Here is a 17074-nt window from a genome sequence, read left to right as displayed (position 1 = left end):
TCATCTGCTAGTGCAATAAGATTTAATTGGAAGCTTTTGAGTGTGGCCTGAACATGGTTACAATGAGTGTCACTTTGTCAAGAAATACTAACTAGGAGGCAATTTTCCATAAAAGGTTTGGTTCATGATTACAGGAGAAGGCATAACTATTCCCTCTTAGTTCCTTTTAAAAGGATAGATAATGCTTAACATCTCTGCAGTGCTCAACAATAAAATCATATTGCCCATATAAGCCAACACTTACTAAAATAGTTAAGAAAGATAAAAACTCTCCCCAACAAATATCTGAATTATAACAATCAGTACTTGTTTTATTTCCGAGGGAATGGGTATCCATAGTGGCCGGGCAGTTCTTTTTAAGAAAAGTTTCCTGTCACAATTGTTTGGACCTTAGGTTACTATCAAAAACCTTAAACCTGCCCCAGTGGCAGTTTAGCGTCCAAGGTAAATTTATCAGCAATAGTGTTAGTTGGCAGTGCCTAGACGTAAAGCATAGGAATTGTATTGTTATGTGTTTCACTATCTACAGTAACTAGATTGAGCATCAAAGCAGTCCACGGTGACGTGATGCAGCCATCAAGATTTATAATTTAAGTCTCGTCAGTGCACAGATCTGTAGTTCTAAAAGCCTTGCTTTCTAAATACCTAATTCAGGGGTAGACAACCTTGGCTCTTTTATGACTCGTGGACTTCAACTCCCAGAATTCCTGAGCCAGCCATGCTGAGGGGAAAGGGAGAGGTTTCCAAGCTGAGCCATGCTGGCTCACGAATTCTGGGAGTTGAAGTCCACGAGTCATAAAAGAGCCAAGGTTGCCTGCCCCTGCCCTAGCTATAGGAGATTTGGGACCAGACTCTTCGACAAGCTCAACTTGTTTCCATAAGAATGCAGTCAGCTTGGGGGGGGGGCTAACCTTTCATTTTAAGGAGTAAGCCATCCTTCCAAGATATAGAGGTTAGACCTCTTGCCCATACTATAAGTAATGCCGTGTGCTGATTGACATGGTATGCTTGCTCTCTACAGGCACAGAAGAGCAGATGGTACCCAAGACCTCTCCAGAACCTACAGGTGCCGAGAACCCAGCCACACCCCCGGGGGAGGGGGTGCTCAGCTCCGACCTTGACAAAATCCCCACCGAAGGTCAGGCGGGTCTTTGAACAGACCCTACTGTCCCCATCCCCCTGCCAAGGGTCTGCTCCGTGGAGAGGAGCAGAGAAGGAAAGCTAGTTGTCTCTTCTGGCTTCCCTTCTGACTACTACTAGCGAAAAGCTTAAAATCAGTCTCAGGTGCTCTCGTTTCCCATGTTTCTTGTTTTTTTTGCTCTCCTCATCCCCCATTCATGTCTCACTTTCCTTGTAATTTAGCCGGCTGTGATTGGAGACTCTCAGATCCCCTGCATTGCTGAGCTTGCTCCAAATGAACTTTCTACCGCCCTGTGATTTCACCCGTGACTTTCTTCCTTTTTTAACAGAGTTGCCGAAAATGGAGAGCAAGGATGTTCAGCAGCTCTTCAAAGACGTCCTGGGTTCCACTGAACGAGAACAGCAGCTGAATTCTGTTGGGGTGGATGGTGAGGCCAGAGGCATGCGTGATCCGAACTGCTCCCAGCTTGCCCAAAGGCCTTTTCTTCAAGGTGAGCTGTGAATACTGAGATGGGGGGGTTAACGCAGATTCTTACCCTGCCTGAGATATTTTGGACGAGGGGCCCTTGGTGGTCTCCGAGCTTGCTTGTTTTCTTGCAGACGTTTCATTACCCTGACAATATTTTAACTTTTCTACAATACAAAAAGGGTAGTACTAGGACAGTTGGTCAAATACATATACTTTCTCCATACTAAGGCAAAAATACGTTCTCTATTTTGTACACAGCACATATTTAAATGTTCTTTTCCCCTTGCTCCGTTAACTTTTAAAATTTAATTTTTAAGATTACTTAAGACCTCACCTGCTTAAGCTCACACTTTTTTTTTTTTTTAACTTTTGGTGATATTCACCAGAATATCTGGATGGTACTTTTACGTATGTGATATGCATGTGAACTCTTTTTGATTCAATCTCTGCAATGTCTCAACTCATTTATAGCTGGTGGTACATCTCTTGGGCCCCTGCAGCCTGCCGTGCCCATGGAGACTTACTCTGGAGTTTGCCAGTCCCCATTCCTTGATAATAAGTAAGTCACCTACATGCACAGCATGATAATACCTTGGCTCAGCCCAGGCCCCTCCTTTGACAGTTCCCCCATTATACCCTGCTGTTAATGTGTTTTCCTGCCTTCCCTTACCTCTGTGTAGGGAGAGGAGTGGCTTCTTCAGCCCCGAGCAGTGTGAGCCCGAGAGTCCTTGGGCCAGTAGCTCTGCAGCTTCCACACCAACTACACCCACCACAGAGGGGGAAAGTGATGGACTCTCCTATAACCAGCGGAGCCTGCAACGTTGGGAGAAGGATGAGGAACTGGGAGAGCTTTCTACCATCTCACCTGTCCTTTATGCCAACATGAATTTCCCCAGCCTGAAGCAGGATTATCCAGGTTATTAGTTACTTATCTTTCCCCCCTTTTTTCCCTTTGTGTTTGAGGCCCATCTCCTTTCAATGACCTCTCTGTCAGATCTGTGGAGATGGAAACAATATGCTTCCCTTTTGCTGTGAGCCTTCTGTGCAACAGAAGTCAAAGTCAACGGCTCAGGGATCCCAATCATCTTCTTCCAGAAACCAAAAATGGTGTGATTCAAAGGATCCAAGTAATGCCACTAGAATCAAATAAATTTGAAGGGCATAATTACTTTACTTTGGGAGTCTTCTGCTTCCTTTGTCGGCATTATTGTTGTGTATTATCATTATGTGACCCGCTATTGCCAAAGGCTAATAAATTTCATCCAGTTGTGTTATTATAGTACAGGGGTGGGGCAACTATGGCCCATTTTCAACCTGGGTTTGCAGTTGATGTTGTGGCATCAACTGCCTGCAAAAAGACAACATGGCATACGATTCCTTGTATATTTGTCCACAAACATTTCATTAGATATTATGAAACCTATGCTTAACTGATGTGGAGAGAATTGCCATTATTTGTGCCATAGCTGAGAGCGATGCAGTCCAGTTCTGCCGAGGTTGATTAGGTGTTTGCTNATTAGGTGTTTGCTATTTGAATATTGTGTAAAGAGGTATCTGTTACCCTTCTGTCTAAGCCAGGGGTAGGCAACCTTGGCTCTTTTATGACTCGTGGACTTCAACTCCCAGAATTCCTGAGCCAGCCATGCTGAGGGGAAAGGGAGAGGTTTCCAAGCTGAGCCATGCTGGCTCAGGAATTCTGGGAGTTGAAGTCCACAAGTCATCAAAGGGCCAAGTTTGAATACCCCTGTGCTAGTATATATACACAACTATTAATGTTGCCACTAAAGAAATCCTTGATTGAACCAGTTTTTCCTATGTGATAATACACTAGATGAAAAATAAATAATAATAATAATAATAGTAGTAGTAGTAGTAGTAGTAGTAGTAGTAGTAGTAGTAGTAGTAGTAGTAAAGTTGGAAGGGACCTTGGAGGTCATCTAGTCCAACCCCCTGCTCAGGCAGGAAACCCTATACCATTTCGGACAAATGGCTGTCTAGTCTCTTCTTAAAAACTTCCAGTTTTCCTTAGTTCATCATATCCCAAATTTGTTTCCAAATGACACATCTCATTTTCCCAGTCACTGTCTATATCCCTTTTATCAAACAGATCCCTAGGAGATGATACTTTAGAATTAGTGATGGTGTTGGTCTCAGAATATTTTTCATGAATCTTGAGTTCTCTGCAATGTGACTATTTGTAAACGAGAATGTCCAAATACTACTACATCTTAGTTTTATCCAGGTGGTTAAAAAGCCAGTCCTAGGAGTTGTCTGTGGCTATTTGTAGCAATGTGGTCAGAAAAGTTGATTACAGATATTTTTTCAGAAATGGTTGGGGGAGCAGTGAAATTTGGGAAGAGGCCTTGGACATTGGTGGTTGTGCAGAGGTAGGGAAGGAGGATAAGGGACATGCTGGGAAGATTGGGGAGGTAGGTAGGCCTGTGGGATATGGTGTTCTGGGATGTTGGAGGTAGCAGCTGAGGGAGGGCCCTGAAAAGCTCAGCAGGGGCAAGCAGACCTGGAGTGGTAGAGTGGGCAGCAGCTGTGTGACCTGCAGCAGTCTAGCCCTGCTGGCTTTGTTCAGATTTGTTTTTCTGAAATCTGAAATAACCAAAGTGTTCTGGATTTCAGTTGATGCAAAATTGGTTTCCAGGTTCCAAACAAGAGGTTTCCCATTTCACGCACACTGTGAGTGCTTCTCATAATCTGTGAAACAAATTCTACTGTTTGCCTCGCTGCTGAAGCCTTGTGTTACCTTTATGATTGCTCCCGTGGTTCTAACCCTAATTTGTCTTTTGCATTGCATTTTCTTATGCATTCTTCTCTCATCTGTTGCTTTTCAGATATATTGAGCTTCTAGTACTACCATTATGGCAGTTAAAAACCCAACACGTCTAGAAGCCACTGATTGAGGAAAATTGGCATAGTCTATTATCTGCCTGTAGCAGGATACAGAATCTATTTTTCTCCAGATGTTGCTGAGTATGGCCAATGATGAGGGATACTAGGCGATGCTGTATCCTGTAGTATTCTTGGGGTTGACAAAAAAGGGTTGGCTGTTTTTGTTTTCTGAGATGCGTTTAACAAAGCTGTTTAAAAATATATAGATAGAACAAGCAGAGATCGTGGAGATACTGACTGGGAGACTAGGCAGATGTGTTGCAATAGGAATAAAATTTTTTGCTAGCTGGGTGGAATAAAGTGAACCTTTCCCTAAGTAGACTCCTACGCTGGCTTTATGATAAAATGTTTTTGTAGAATCCCTGGACAAAATTAACTGGCCTTGGCATATGAGTGTTTCCATTTCATTTCAATTTTATTGTTGTTGTTCTGCCTTCAGACTGGTCTAGCCGTTGCAAGCAGATCATGAAGCTTTGGCGAAAGGTGCCAGCTCCAGACAAAGCCCCATATTTGGTAAGTGGCCTATGTAAATATGAGTTTTGAATTGGATGTTTTGTGTAGCTTTAAAAGAATGAGTTTAATTTATTAGGTTTCTTAAGGGGAGGGTAAGTAATTAAGGAGACAACCGACCTAGAAATAAGGAGAAATTTCCTGACAGTGAGAATAATTAATCAGTGGAACGACTTGCCTCCAGAAGTTGTAAATGCTCCATCACTAGAGGTTTTAAAGAAGAGACTAGACAGCCATTTGTCCAGGATAGTATAGGATCTCCTGCTTGAGCAGAGAGTTGGACTAGAAGACCTCCAAGGTCCCTTTCAACTCTGTTATTCTGTGTTCTGTAATTTGTGATCCAAGGGTCTTTAAAACCTGTTTGACCTGCAGAAAGAAATTCCTAGTAAGGTCTTATTCTGTTCTGTTGTAGCTAAAGCTAATCAGCTCTGTGGAAATAACAGGGCTTCTCCTGTTCTATCTTGTTATTTCTTAGACTCCTCTGCTTCTGCATACCCAGAATAGAACAGTTTTGTGTTGTCACCTTCTTATTTCCTTTCTTTTCTTCCATTCTGAGGACAGCTGCAGCTCCTGTCATTTGCTCAACTGGGCAACAACTGTTCAGGATTCCTTCCCTCCCCCCCTGTGTTGAACGTTTGCTGCATACAACAATGGCAAGAAAGTGGGGTTAAAGGAAATAGTCCCTATTATCCTCCTCTGCTACAATACCTATTCAGATTTGTCTGGATTTGTCTGCTAAATGCAGACAGATATCTGATTTTTAAAATATTTAAACCATGCTTTTGATAGTTGATTTTGATCCCGAAAGGATGTTATATACTTAAAAGTATATGATTTAGAGTGACTATATCAGTGATGGCGAACCTTTTAGAGACCGAGTGCCCAAAAACTGGCCCCGACCCTGCTTTATCCCCCCCGCCCCGCCCCGCCCCCACCCCGTCCCCCACCCCACCTGCCCATAGGGCCACTCACCGTCTCCAGGGCTTGCTGCAAATCGCCCAGGCAGCCCAGCAGCGCCATGGTGGCCACACCCTCTGCCCGCGCCCCACAGCATCAACTGTGCGGGATGGGGCGTGAGGGCAGAGTCTTATCTACAGTGCCTGGCTGCCATGTCCTTGGCTGTGCTGCTCCACATGGGCCACTCTCGGGGGCGACTCTCCTCCAGGGGGGCTGCTGGAGAGGAGGGGGTCGCGGGGAGAGGCGAGGCTGGGGCAACGGCACGTGTGCCCACAGAGAAGGCTCCGAGTGCCACCTCTGGCACCCATGCCATAGGTTCGACACCACTGGACTATATAGTAAAAGCCATGCTGGCACAGTGGTTAGAATGCAGTATTGCAGGCTAATTCTGCTGACTGACAGCATTTCTGTTCTCACTGGCTCTAGGTTGACTCAGCCTTTCATCCTTCCGAGATCGGTAAATGAGGACCCAGATTCTGGGGGCGATATGCTGACTCTGTAAACCACTTAGAGAGGGCTGTAAAGCACTGTGAAGCGGTATATAAGTGCTATTGCCATTGCCAGAGAAATAAAAGTTTTGAGACAAGTGTTCAAGTGTTTTGAACTGATAGCTATTAGCTCTAGACCAGGGGTAGGCAACCTTGGCTCTTTTATGACGCGTGGACTTCAACTCCCAGAATTCCTGAGGCAGCCATGCTGAGGGGAAAGGGAGAGGTTTCCAAGCTGAGCCATGCTGGCTCAGGAATTCTGGGAGTTGAAGTCCACGCGTCATAAAAGAGCCAAAGTTGCCTACCCCTGCTCTAGACAGTTACATATTTTATGTTACACATACCTATTATTATTTATTTGATTTGTATCTTGCCTTTATTATTTTGACAAATAACTCAAGGCACTGAACATATCCAATACATCCTCCTCCTCCTCTTTTTCCCACAGCAACAATTCTATGAGGTGGGCTGAGCAGAGAGAGAGAGAGAAAGAGAGCGACTGGCCCAAAGTCACCCAGTCAGCTTTCATGGCTAAGGCTGGGCTAGAACTCACAAGTCTCCTGCTTTCTAGCCTGGTGCCTTAAGCGCTAGCCCAAACTGGCTCTCATAGTATTAGAATACTATATATTTAGAAGATTTGAAAATAACAAAATTATGTTACAGTATGTGACGTGTTCAATAGCATTGGGTGACCTTGGAGGGGGGGGGAATGTGTGGGAGGGATTTTGCTTTCTCTCTCTCATTCTTATTCTTATTTCTCTGACAGCAAAAGGCCAAAGATAATCGGGCAGCCCATCGCATCAACAAGGTGCAGAAGGTAGGTAAGACAATAGAGATATGAATTGGGATCGGTTGAAACCAGGACAGGGAAATTTAGAGGGGGAAACTAGGCTTGACATGCCGTGGTGCCCATATGGAATATGTCCTTGCCGAGGTTGTATGTAATTCTGTGCCGAGGAAAGCTGAAACCTGCTTTAACCAAATTTAGAGAGGAAAAAAGAACGGAGACCCACTGACAGCTTCTTAAGGGTTTTTCAAGGGCCACTCAGATACTGTTCCTCTCCTGCCTCCCCAGGAATATCTGGCTTCCCACATCCCTTCAAACTTCTAAACTCTTTATATTTTTGCCTTTTGAGTTTGCTCTTCTGGCACTGACGATGCCTTTGTCCCTCCGGGGGCACTTTCTTCTCCCTTTTCCACAGCAAGCTGAGAGCCAGATCAGCAAACAAACCAAAGTGGAGGTGCTGCGAAGGCCTGAGCGCCCCACACTGCATCTGCGCATACCGTCCCAGCCGGGGGTGCTGCCTGGCGCCCCTCAGCCATTGCCGCCTCCTTCCTCTGCTGCTTCAGCCTCGGGACAGCCCCTCTATATTAATCACGCTGCAGCTCTGCCAAGTGGGCCGGGTATTGAGTCGCCCAGCGAGCTCTTCCTTAAGCTTCCCTCTTCTGCCACCAGTGCCCAGCCCCCAGTGCAAGTGCCTTTGCACGAGCCCTACGGCATGGCCTCTGCTTGCCCCCCACCAGATCCAGGTTTTCCTTCCCCCTCCTTGGTGGGCCAGAGTCCTACAGTGCCTAGCGGCTTTGTCTCTTCCTCTTCTGCCTCCTCTGGACAATCTCCGCTCCTACCAAACCCTCGTCTGGTCCCACAAGCTGGAGAGTTGCAGCCCACCCCGCCTGGGACCCCAAGGCATCAGCCCTCCACGCCGGACCCCTTCCTGAAGCCCCGCTGCCCTACTGGATCCTTGGAAAACTTGACTGTGCCTGGAAGCCCTCAGCGAGCTGCGCTTCTGCTTTCCCCCCCACCCTTTGGGGAGCCGCAAAAAAAAGGGCTGGATATCAAGAAGGAAGAGACCGGTCCAGGGATCGGCTCTCCTAGTTACAGCTCCAGCTATAGTAACTCCCCTTCCAGTGCTCTCCCCTCCAATGAAATGAAGGCCCCGGATGTTTTTAAAGCCCCGCTCACCCCCCGCCAGTCTCAGGTGGAGCCACAAAGCCCGGGCTTAGGGCATCGGCCCCCAGATTCTCACCCTCTGTCTGCTTCCCCGCCCAGCCAGGCTGATCTCTACAGGCAGTCGCCTTACCCAGATCCCTATGCCCAGCCCCCACTGACCCCGAGGCCTCAACCCCAACCCCCGGAGGCCTGCTGTGTTTTGCCTCCCCGTTCATTGCCTTCGGATCCCTTCTCACGCATACCTGCCAGCCCACAGTCTCAGTCAAGCTCCCAGTCCCCTCTCACTCCCCGTCCTCTCTCTACTGAAGCCTTCTGCCAGTCTCCCGTCACGCCTCGTTTTCAGTCCCCTGACCCCTACTCCCGACCCCCCTCCAGGCCCCAGTCCCGGGACCCCTTTGCCCCCCTGCACAAACCTCCCCGTGCTCAAATTCCAGACACTGGCTTCAAGCCGATGCCCGTCTCCCACAATACCTTGGCAGTTGGGAATTTTTCAGCAGTGCCACCCTCATCTGAGTCCCACCCAAAGACCAACCAGCAGTCTCAGTTTATTCGTTCCCCTGGTGCCAGCGTCTTTCCCAGTGCTCAGCCGCAGATGCGGTTCACCTTCCCTCCCAATGAGCCCGTCAAGAACTCTCCTTCCCATGGGGTCAACAGCCATTTTACTCCTGGCAAACCTCAAAGCACAAGCTACGTTTCGTCACCGGGCTTCCACCAGGCTGGGAGCCCTCTGGGCCCAAGCAAGAACACCCCAGACTCTTACACGATCTCCCCGTTGCGACCTCCATCGGTGCTGCCCCAGCAGCCACCTTCACAGCAAGATGGCGCTTTGTCCTTTCTGCCACGAGGAGGCATGCCTTCAAGTGACAAGAGGGAGGAGGGGGCAATAGGACCCCCCAGTAGAGAGCTGCAAGAACTGACAACTGGCCAGGAGGGGTCCGTTGGCAGCAACGCTACCCAGACAGAGATGGAAAAACAGCGCCAGGTAAGCTGATTACATTGGGGTAGGGAAGTTGAACTTCAGCTTTATGGGAACTAGAGTAGATGGACCAGTGTTTCTCAAGCTTGACAATTTTAAGGCATGTGGACTTCAACTCCCAGAATTCCACAGCCAGCAATGCTGGCTGTGGAATTCTGGGAGTTGAAGTCCACATGCCTTAAAATTGTCAAGCTTGAGAAACACTGAGATGGACAAAGAGGCAGGAAGGGCCTTAATGGCTCTTTTCTAGTCCTGCTACCTGAGTGCGTAGCAATGAGATGAAGGAGGCTAGTAAAGAATGATGTGTGCCCTGAAGGAGACAAGACAGACAGATTTGCTTAAAGGGCTTCTGAGCACAAGCTATTCATAACCGTCTGCGCCCTGTTCCTTTGGTCCTCTACCAGCGTCAGAGGCTCCGGGAGTTACTTATCCGTCAGCAGATCCAGAGGAACAACTTGAGGCAAGAAAAAGAGAGTGCAGCAGCTGCAGCCACCAATGTTCAGTCCTCCTGGAATGCTGAGGGCACCGGACCAGCCTTTGAGCAGATCAGCCGCAGCATGACTCCTTACCCATCAGCACAGGTAGGCCTGTAGCCACAAGAGAGGCCTGGATTCAGCCACACTGCGAACTGTGGAATCTGACTTTTCCATACAGCTTTTGATGTTATCACCAAAAGGATTCTGCCAGGCACGAAAGACAAGATCCACGCTTGAAAGATCAATTAAACTGATTTATTGGTATTGGTAAATAATAATAATAATAATAATAATAATAATAATAATAATATTAATAATAGTAGTAATAATAATAGTAATAATAATAATAATAACAATAACAACAATAATAATAAAAGTTGGAAGGTACCTTGGAGGTCATCTAGTCCAACCCCCTGCTCAGGCAGGAAACCCTATACCATTTCAGACAAACGACTGTCCAGTCTCTTCTTAAAAACTTCCAGTGTTGGAGCATTCACCGCTTCTGGAGGCAGGTTGTTCCATTGGTTAATTGTTCTAACTTGACAGGAAGTTTCTCCTTAGTTCTAGGTTGCTTCTCTCCTTGATCAGTTTCCACCCGTTGCTTCTCGTCCTGCCTTCAGGCGCCTTGGAGAATAGCTTGACTCCCTCTTCTTTGTGACAGCCCCTGAAACATTGGAAGACTGCTATCCTGTCACTCCTCGTCCTTCTCTTCGTTAAACTAGACATACCCAATTCCAGCAACCGTTCCTTATATGTTTTAGCCTCCAGTCCCCTAATCATCTTTGTTGCTCCTCTCTGTACTCCCTCTAGAGTCTCAGCATCTTTTTTACATCGTGGTGACCAAGGATGGAATCATCTCAACTAGTGGTCAGCACCTGGGCAGAGTTAGATAAGGGTTGACAGCACGCAAGAAGGGGTTGGACTTCGTTCGCTTGTGGCTATGTAGGGATTCTAGGCTGATCTCCCTTTTCACCGTGTCCTCAGGTTCTGCTATTTACTCTCCTACAGATTCTATTCAAAGATCTGAAAGAGGTCCTCTTTCTGGAACAGAGACAGTACCAGGGTCTAAATCTGCTCTCTCTGTTGCATGCATAACTTTTTACATGTGCTGCTGGGTCCAGTGTTTAAAAAATTGATACCGCCCTGGTGGGTTAAACCTGTAATGCTAAATCGTGTTAGATCCGGTGAGATAAATGTTCAAATGAATACAATTGGGTGACGGTCCTTATTGCACTAAACTTTTGTACATTATTTATTTTATTTATTAAGTTTTTATGCCGCCCGTCTCCCCTGTAAGGTGACTCTACATCAGGGGTAATCAACCTTGGCTCTTTTATGACTCGGGGACTTCAACTCCCAGAATTCCTGAGCCAGCATGGCTCAGCTTGGAAACCTCTCCCTTTCCCCTCAGCATGGCTGGCTCAGGAATTCTGGGAGTTGAAGTCCACGAGTCATAAAAGAGCCAAGATTGACTACCCCTGCTCTACATTATGACTTTCCTGAAAGTATTTTACTCTGCGTAAAACTCATATTAACAGGAGAGAATATTTGTAGCTCAGGGCTGAACTGTGGGGTCCTTGGTGCTCTTTGAGCTTGGTTGTTTTCTTGTAAATGTTTCATTACCCAACAAGGTAACATCGACACTGCTACTACGATGATGTAACCTAGTTGGGGTAATGAAATGCCTACAAGAACCAAGCTTAGAGAAACAAACGACCCCCAGAACTCATACGGTTCTGTCAAGTAGTAATAATAATAATAATAATGATAAAGTTGGAAGGGACCTTGGAGGTCATCTAGTCCAACCTCCTGCTCAGGCAGGAAACCCTAAACCATTTCGGACAAACGGCTGTCCAGTTTCTTCTTTAAAACTTCCAGTGTTGGCGCATTCACCGCTTCTGGAGGCAGGTTGTTCCACTGGTTAATTGTTCTAACTGTCAGGAAGTTTCTCCTTAGTTCCAGGTTGCTTCTCCCCTTGATTAGTTTCCACCCGTTGCTTCTCGTCCTGCCTTCAGGCGCTTTGGAAAATAGCTTGACTCCCTCTTCTTTATGGCAGCCCCTGAGATATTGGAACACTGCTATCATGTCCCCCCTCGTCCTTCTCTTTATTAAACTAGACATACCCAATTCCAGCAACAGTTCCTTATATGCTTTAGCCTCCAGTCCCCTGATCATCTTTGTTGCTCTTCTCTGTACTCTTTCTAGAGTCTCAACATCTTTTTTACATCGTAGTGACCAAAACTGGATGCAGTATTTTAAGTGTGGCCTTACCAAGGCATTGTAAAGTGGTATTAACACTTCACGTGATCTTGATTCTATCCCTCTGTTAATGTAATAGTCTTGAACGTTGACTCTTCCTTTCCATAGGACAAGGGACTACTTGGCAGCCTGGGGAGCACTCCAGGAGGCAGCAAGCTGCCCAGCGGTGTGATGGTACAGGCACCCTACATGCACGATGAACGACTGGCTCGGCCACCTCCAGCAGCAACACCCTCTGCCATGGACATCAATGGCAGGTAAGGCTCCAGTTGGTGTTAGAACAGCCAATCCAGTCACAATGGCAAGATGGACCAAAGAAAAGAGGGCAATCGTTGATCAGTAGAACCCTCTTTCTAGCCAACCAGAGGCATTTTGCTGTTTGTGACTCACTCCACCTACTTTTCTGCATTCTCCCCAAAGCACCCTAGGATTGTGCCACAGAAATTCAGCGATAAAACTATGATATTGATTAGTGGAAGCAAGCATATTATTTATTCATTGAACTTACATTGCCACCCAATTCTCAGCAACCCCGAGTGGTATACGAATGATTTAAACAGCAAAATAATAATAATAAAAAAATGTGGCAAACAAAAAAGGGTAGAGATGGCAGAATAGCAAATTGGGTAAAAACAAAAGCTGGTCACAACTGCCACCTGCTATAGGGAAAGCTGTCCCCTATTTTTGAGGATTTCTTTGTACCGGCACCATTATATTACCAGAGGGGGGGAGAAAGTTATAAAAGATATTTATTTATTTATCAAATTTATAAACTTCCCGTCTTGATGTTTGGCTCGACTCCAGATAGCTTTTAGGGTGAACGGTAATAGGTTACCTAAACCACTTTTTAAAATGTCTCCTTTTTCAGGCCATCGGTGACAGCAGCGGCCCAGCCCTTTTATGCCCGCAGTGTCTTCCAAACACCACCTACACAGCAGCAGATGTGGCAGCAGCAGCAGCAGCAGCAAGCAGCATCCATGCGTCTCCCGATCTCTTCACGTTTTCCCCAGCCCCCCACCCAAGACCTAAGCCGGCAGACTTTGGGAGGCCTGGCTCCACGCCTGCCCGGTCCTGGTGAACAGTTTCAGAGTTCCTCTGGCCCACTGGGAGCCCAGTTCATTGAGTTGCGGCACAATATCCCAAAGGGAGTGCTAGGAAGTGGAGCTGGCTCTCCCTTTGTGCAACAGAATCTGCAGGCTCGACCCAGATTCTTCCTGCCTGGGAATGACAGCACCAATCAGGCTTTGAAAGCTTCTGTTATGCCTGTGCAGGTCTCTGTCCTGGGAAACCAAGGCTTACATACACAGAAAATCCCTATGTCCTCCTCTCTTCAGGGTTCAGAGATGAGCAATAATCACCACTCTCATGCCAAGGCTATTCCCCAGTTGATACTGCCCCCTGGTAACATGGAGGTGCGACACATCGCAGCTCGAACGCCCTCTTCATCTGTCTCTAAAGATGTACCCCTCACCTCAGCTAACATTGATTCTACCCCAGCCGCTGGCAAGAATCAGCTAAGTCTGGTCAGTAGGCCATTAGCTTGCGAGGTCCCGGTGGAACCCGATTTAGATGATGATTTTGATTCTCACAAGGATCTTGTTGAAGATGATGATGACTTGGCCAACCTAAGCCTTGATCCAGATGTTGCCAAGGGTGACGATGATCTTGACAACCTGGATAACCTGGAAACCAATGACCCGCACCTTGATGATCTATTAAATGGGGATGAGTTTGATTTGCTAGCATATACAGACCCAGAGCTGGATACTGGAGATAAGAAGGATATCTTCAACGAGCATCTGCGGTTGGTGGAATCTGCCAACGAAAAGGCTGAACGTGAGGATCAGCTTAAAAAAGAGCCCTCCGTAAGTCCCTACCTCAAGGATACTCCTGTTGGGGTTGGCAAGCCAGATGAACCGAAGGCACTATTAATGCCCCGAGATCATGTTCCCAAAGTGAAAGAGGGACTTGGACTTCTTCAGGTTCCCTGTTCATCTTCTGCAAGGGTCTCTCCATCTCCCCTCCTTGCATCTTTCAAAGCCCAAAGTGACATGCTGGACAACAAAATGGTTAGCCTGCCAGCTGATATCAAACCCAAGTTAGAGGAAGGGTGTTTAAAGTCCTCACCTTGCCAGTTTAATACTAGCACTGTAGAGAAGCCTCCTGTGAAATCTGAAGGAGCAGAGAAAATGATTGCTACCTTAGGAGTAAACATAAAAACCAACCAGAATCTCATGGGTCCTGGTGGAGTGCAACTTGGCATGCCTCAGTTCCACAACAACAGTCACCCTCCCATATCAGATAAGGTCCTCTACAGCACCCAAACTCGTCCATCACTTATTCCTGTCTCAGTGCCCAACAACACTAATTCCATCCTGGAAAAGTTTGAGCTAGATGGAGGACCCTTGAGTCTGAGTAGTAGTCAGCAGCATTCTCCGGCTGATGAACTAGACAAAATGGAAAGCTCCTTGGTGGCCAGTGAGCTCCCTCTCCTGATTGAAGATCTGCTGGAACATGAAAAGAAGGAACTGCAGAAGAAGCAGCAGATGTCTGCCCAAATGCCAGGGGGTTCCCAGCACCTCCAGTCCCACACTGTGTTGGCACATTCTGCTCCCCCTTCCCAACCTCATGATGGGCAGCTAGTAAGCCCTCAGCAACAGCTTCAGTTGAGCATTGTGGCTAGACCACAGGGCATGGTGGGCAACCAGCAACTGATGCATCAGCAGCAGCAACAACGTCTGGCTGGTCCGCAGCAAAACCAAGGACTAGCACCACACCTGGCAGTGCCTCAGAACCAATCTCAACTGCTTACCGCTCAGCATGGCATGCAGACAACTCACAGCCAACAGAACCAACAGCAGCTCTTAGCCCAGAAGAATATGCAAGGTGTCCAGCAGCAACAGCAGCAGCAGCAGCAGATGATGGGACTTAAGCCTCAGCAAATTGTGATGCAACAGCAGCAACAACAGCAACAACAGCAACAACAGCAACAGCAGTTGGCTAACAGCTTCTTCCCTGATACTGGTATGTGTCACGTGCAAAAGATCAGGACCACCTGCAAAGTTCCAGTTAAAGTTTATTACCATGTTTGCCCAAAAATAAGACCGGGTTTTATTTTTATTTTTTCGGGACCAAAAGACCCATTAGGTCTTATTTTCGGGAGATATCTTATTTTGTGGCTGCCTGCCCTCTCCCTCCCACCATCTGCTTGCCCACGGCCGCAACGGCTTAGAGGGCTTCCCAGGCCAGAGGCATTTTTCGCCCGGACGGAGAAATGACGGGGACTGGAAGCTTCGTCTACTTGCAAATGGGGTGCTTTGAAACGGAGTGATTTGCTCCATTCCGAAGCACCCCATAGACGCCCAAACACTTTTTGCCCAGAGGAAGACTGGAAGTTTTGTCTGCTTGCAGTCACCTCTGGGCAAAAAATGCATGGCGGAGCCAGGCAGAGGCAGAGGTATGGGAGGGAGGGCAGGCGATCCAGATGTGCTGCGTGGCCCCCTGGCTCAGAGGACGCTTGCGTGGTGGCACCGGCAGCAGGCAGCAGAGGCACGGGCAGGGGGGAGCCAGGCGACCCCAATGCACTGCCCATTCCATCCCACAGTCTTTTGGCTTGCCTGCAGCCACACCTGGATCGCCTGCCTCCCCCTGTGCCTCTGCCTCCTGCTGCCAGTGCCGCCATACAAGCCGCCTGCGAGCCAGGTGGCTGCGCAGCACGTCCGGATCGCCTGTCTTCCCACGCTTCTGCCTCCGTGCTTGGACTTACCTGCGCTGCGCCAAGGGGCCAGGGGGCTGCGGCTGCTGCCAGATATCATCAGCCCCTGCGTGCTCACCGCCTCTTGTGCTTATTTTTGGGGTAGGGCTTATATTAGGTCCAGCCTAAAAAACCAGGCTAGGGCTTATTTTGGGGGTGGGTCTTATTTTTGGGGAAACATGATATTAATCATGCCTATACACAAGCATCTACTCAGCTAATTGTTAGCATTAACTTGGCATTAGATAAGGATCAATGGAATTCAAGAGGGATTGGATTTGGTCCATTTGTAGCTACATAGATACTCTAGGCTGATTCCTCTTTTGACTCTTCCCCCAGGTTCTGCCATTCTTTCTCTTACATGATGGGAACTATATTAACCTATTTATTTCGTTTGACCAGGATATGCAGTGTTCTTAATTGCCATTATGCAAGTCCTACTTTAATTGCAAGTTAAAATTCATTATTCTACTAATTGGCAGGGGCTAATTGAAAAGAAAACATTCAGAGAATTGAGTCGCATGACGTTTTCAATGAAGTTTCATCAGGCCAAACCTGATCTAAACTCAAACACAGTCTTTTCTTAATCTGTTAAGAAAAGCACATGAATAACAAATGTTCAAGACTGCAATATATGTGTGTGTCTACATTCTGTTTTAAATGTGAGATGAGCGAATCAGCCTAGATTACTCCTAACCTTTAATTTCCTCTTATCACTCCTGTCTACTGAATTAAATAGTTCCAGCCAACTGGGAACTATGCAGCAACACATCTGGGGAGTGTATCAAAATTCCATGGGGCATATCTATATGTGTACAGTGAGGATATTATATCATTCGGGTGTGATTTATACATATGAAGGAAAGAAGACTTAGAAAAATTACCTTTACCATGTAGTAGGGATCTTAGCTCTAAAGACTTAGTTCTTTGTGAATTTGGAGCTATCATATGGTGAGTTCAATTCACTCCCATATTAGAAATAATAGTCTGAAGCTGCTGTAGATTGGTGGTGATGTTTGTTTGGGTTTACTGTATGTAGATAATAGAAATCCAGGTGATCACTAAATGGCAGCAGAGAATTAGAGTTGAATATTTCCAGCAAGTCTTTAGCAAGGGATGGTTTTCCGGTCAACTAACTCTTTGTTTTGGTGAACTATGCATTAGATCCCAAATACTTTAATGTTATACTTTAA

The 17074-nt window shown here is 46.9% G+C and overlaps 1 protein-coding gene across 1 annotated transcript in view; it reads left to right on the top strand.

The window, feature by feature from the left end:
- Nucleotides 1-17074, top strand: part of KMT2D (lysine methyltransferase 2D) — a 76410-nt gene that overhangs the window by 17396 nt on the left and 41940 nt on the right. The window contains exons 15-24 of the mRNA XM_015814748.1: nucleotides 1022-1138; nucleotides 1470-1631; nucleotides 2081-2168; nucleotides 2290-2525; nucleotides 4950-5023; nucleotides 7232-7282; nucleotides 7668-9398; nucleotides 9797-9973; nucleotides 12236-12384; nucleotides 12996-15151. Coding sequence (XP_015670234.1) covers nucleotides 1022-1138; nucleotides 1470-1631; nucleotides 2081-2168; nucleotides 2290-2525; nucleotides 4950-5023; nucleotides 7232-7282; nucleotides 7668-9398; nucleotides 9797-9973; nucleotides 12236-12384; nucleotides 12996-15151 — 4941 coding nt within the window. The remainder of the gene's footprint in view (nucleotides 1-1021; nucleotides 1139-1469; nucleotides 1632-2080; nucleotides 2169-2289; nucleotides 2526-4949; nucleotides 5024-7231; nucleotides 7283-7667; nucleotides 9399-9796; nucleotides 9974-12235; nucleotides 12385-12995; nucleotides 15152-17074) is intronic.

Source organism: Protobothrops mucrosquamatus, unplaced genomic scaffold (assembly GCF_001527695.2).
Source record: "Protobothrops mucrosquamatus isolate PMUCROS unplaced genomic scaffold, P.Mucros_1.0 scaffold280, whole genome shotgun sequence".
In the NCBI taxonomy this organism is placed as follows: domain Eukaryota; kingdom Metazoa; phylum Chordata; class Lepidosauria; order Squamata; family Viperidae; genus Protobothrops; species Protobothrops mucrosquamatus.
Note: the sequence above shows the minus strand (reverse complement) of the source record. Positions and strands in the feature narration are given on the sequence as shown.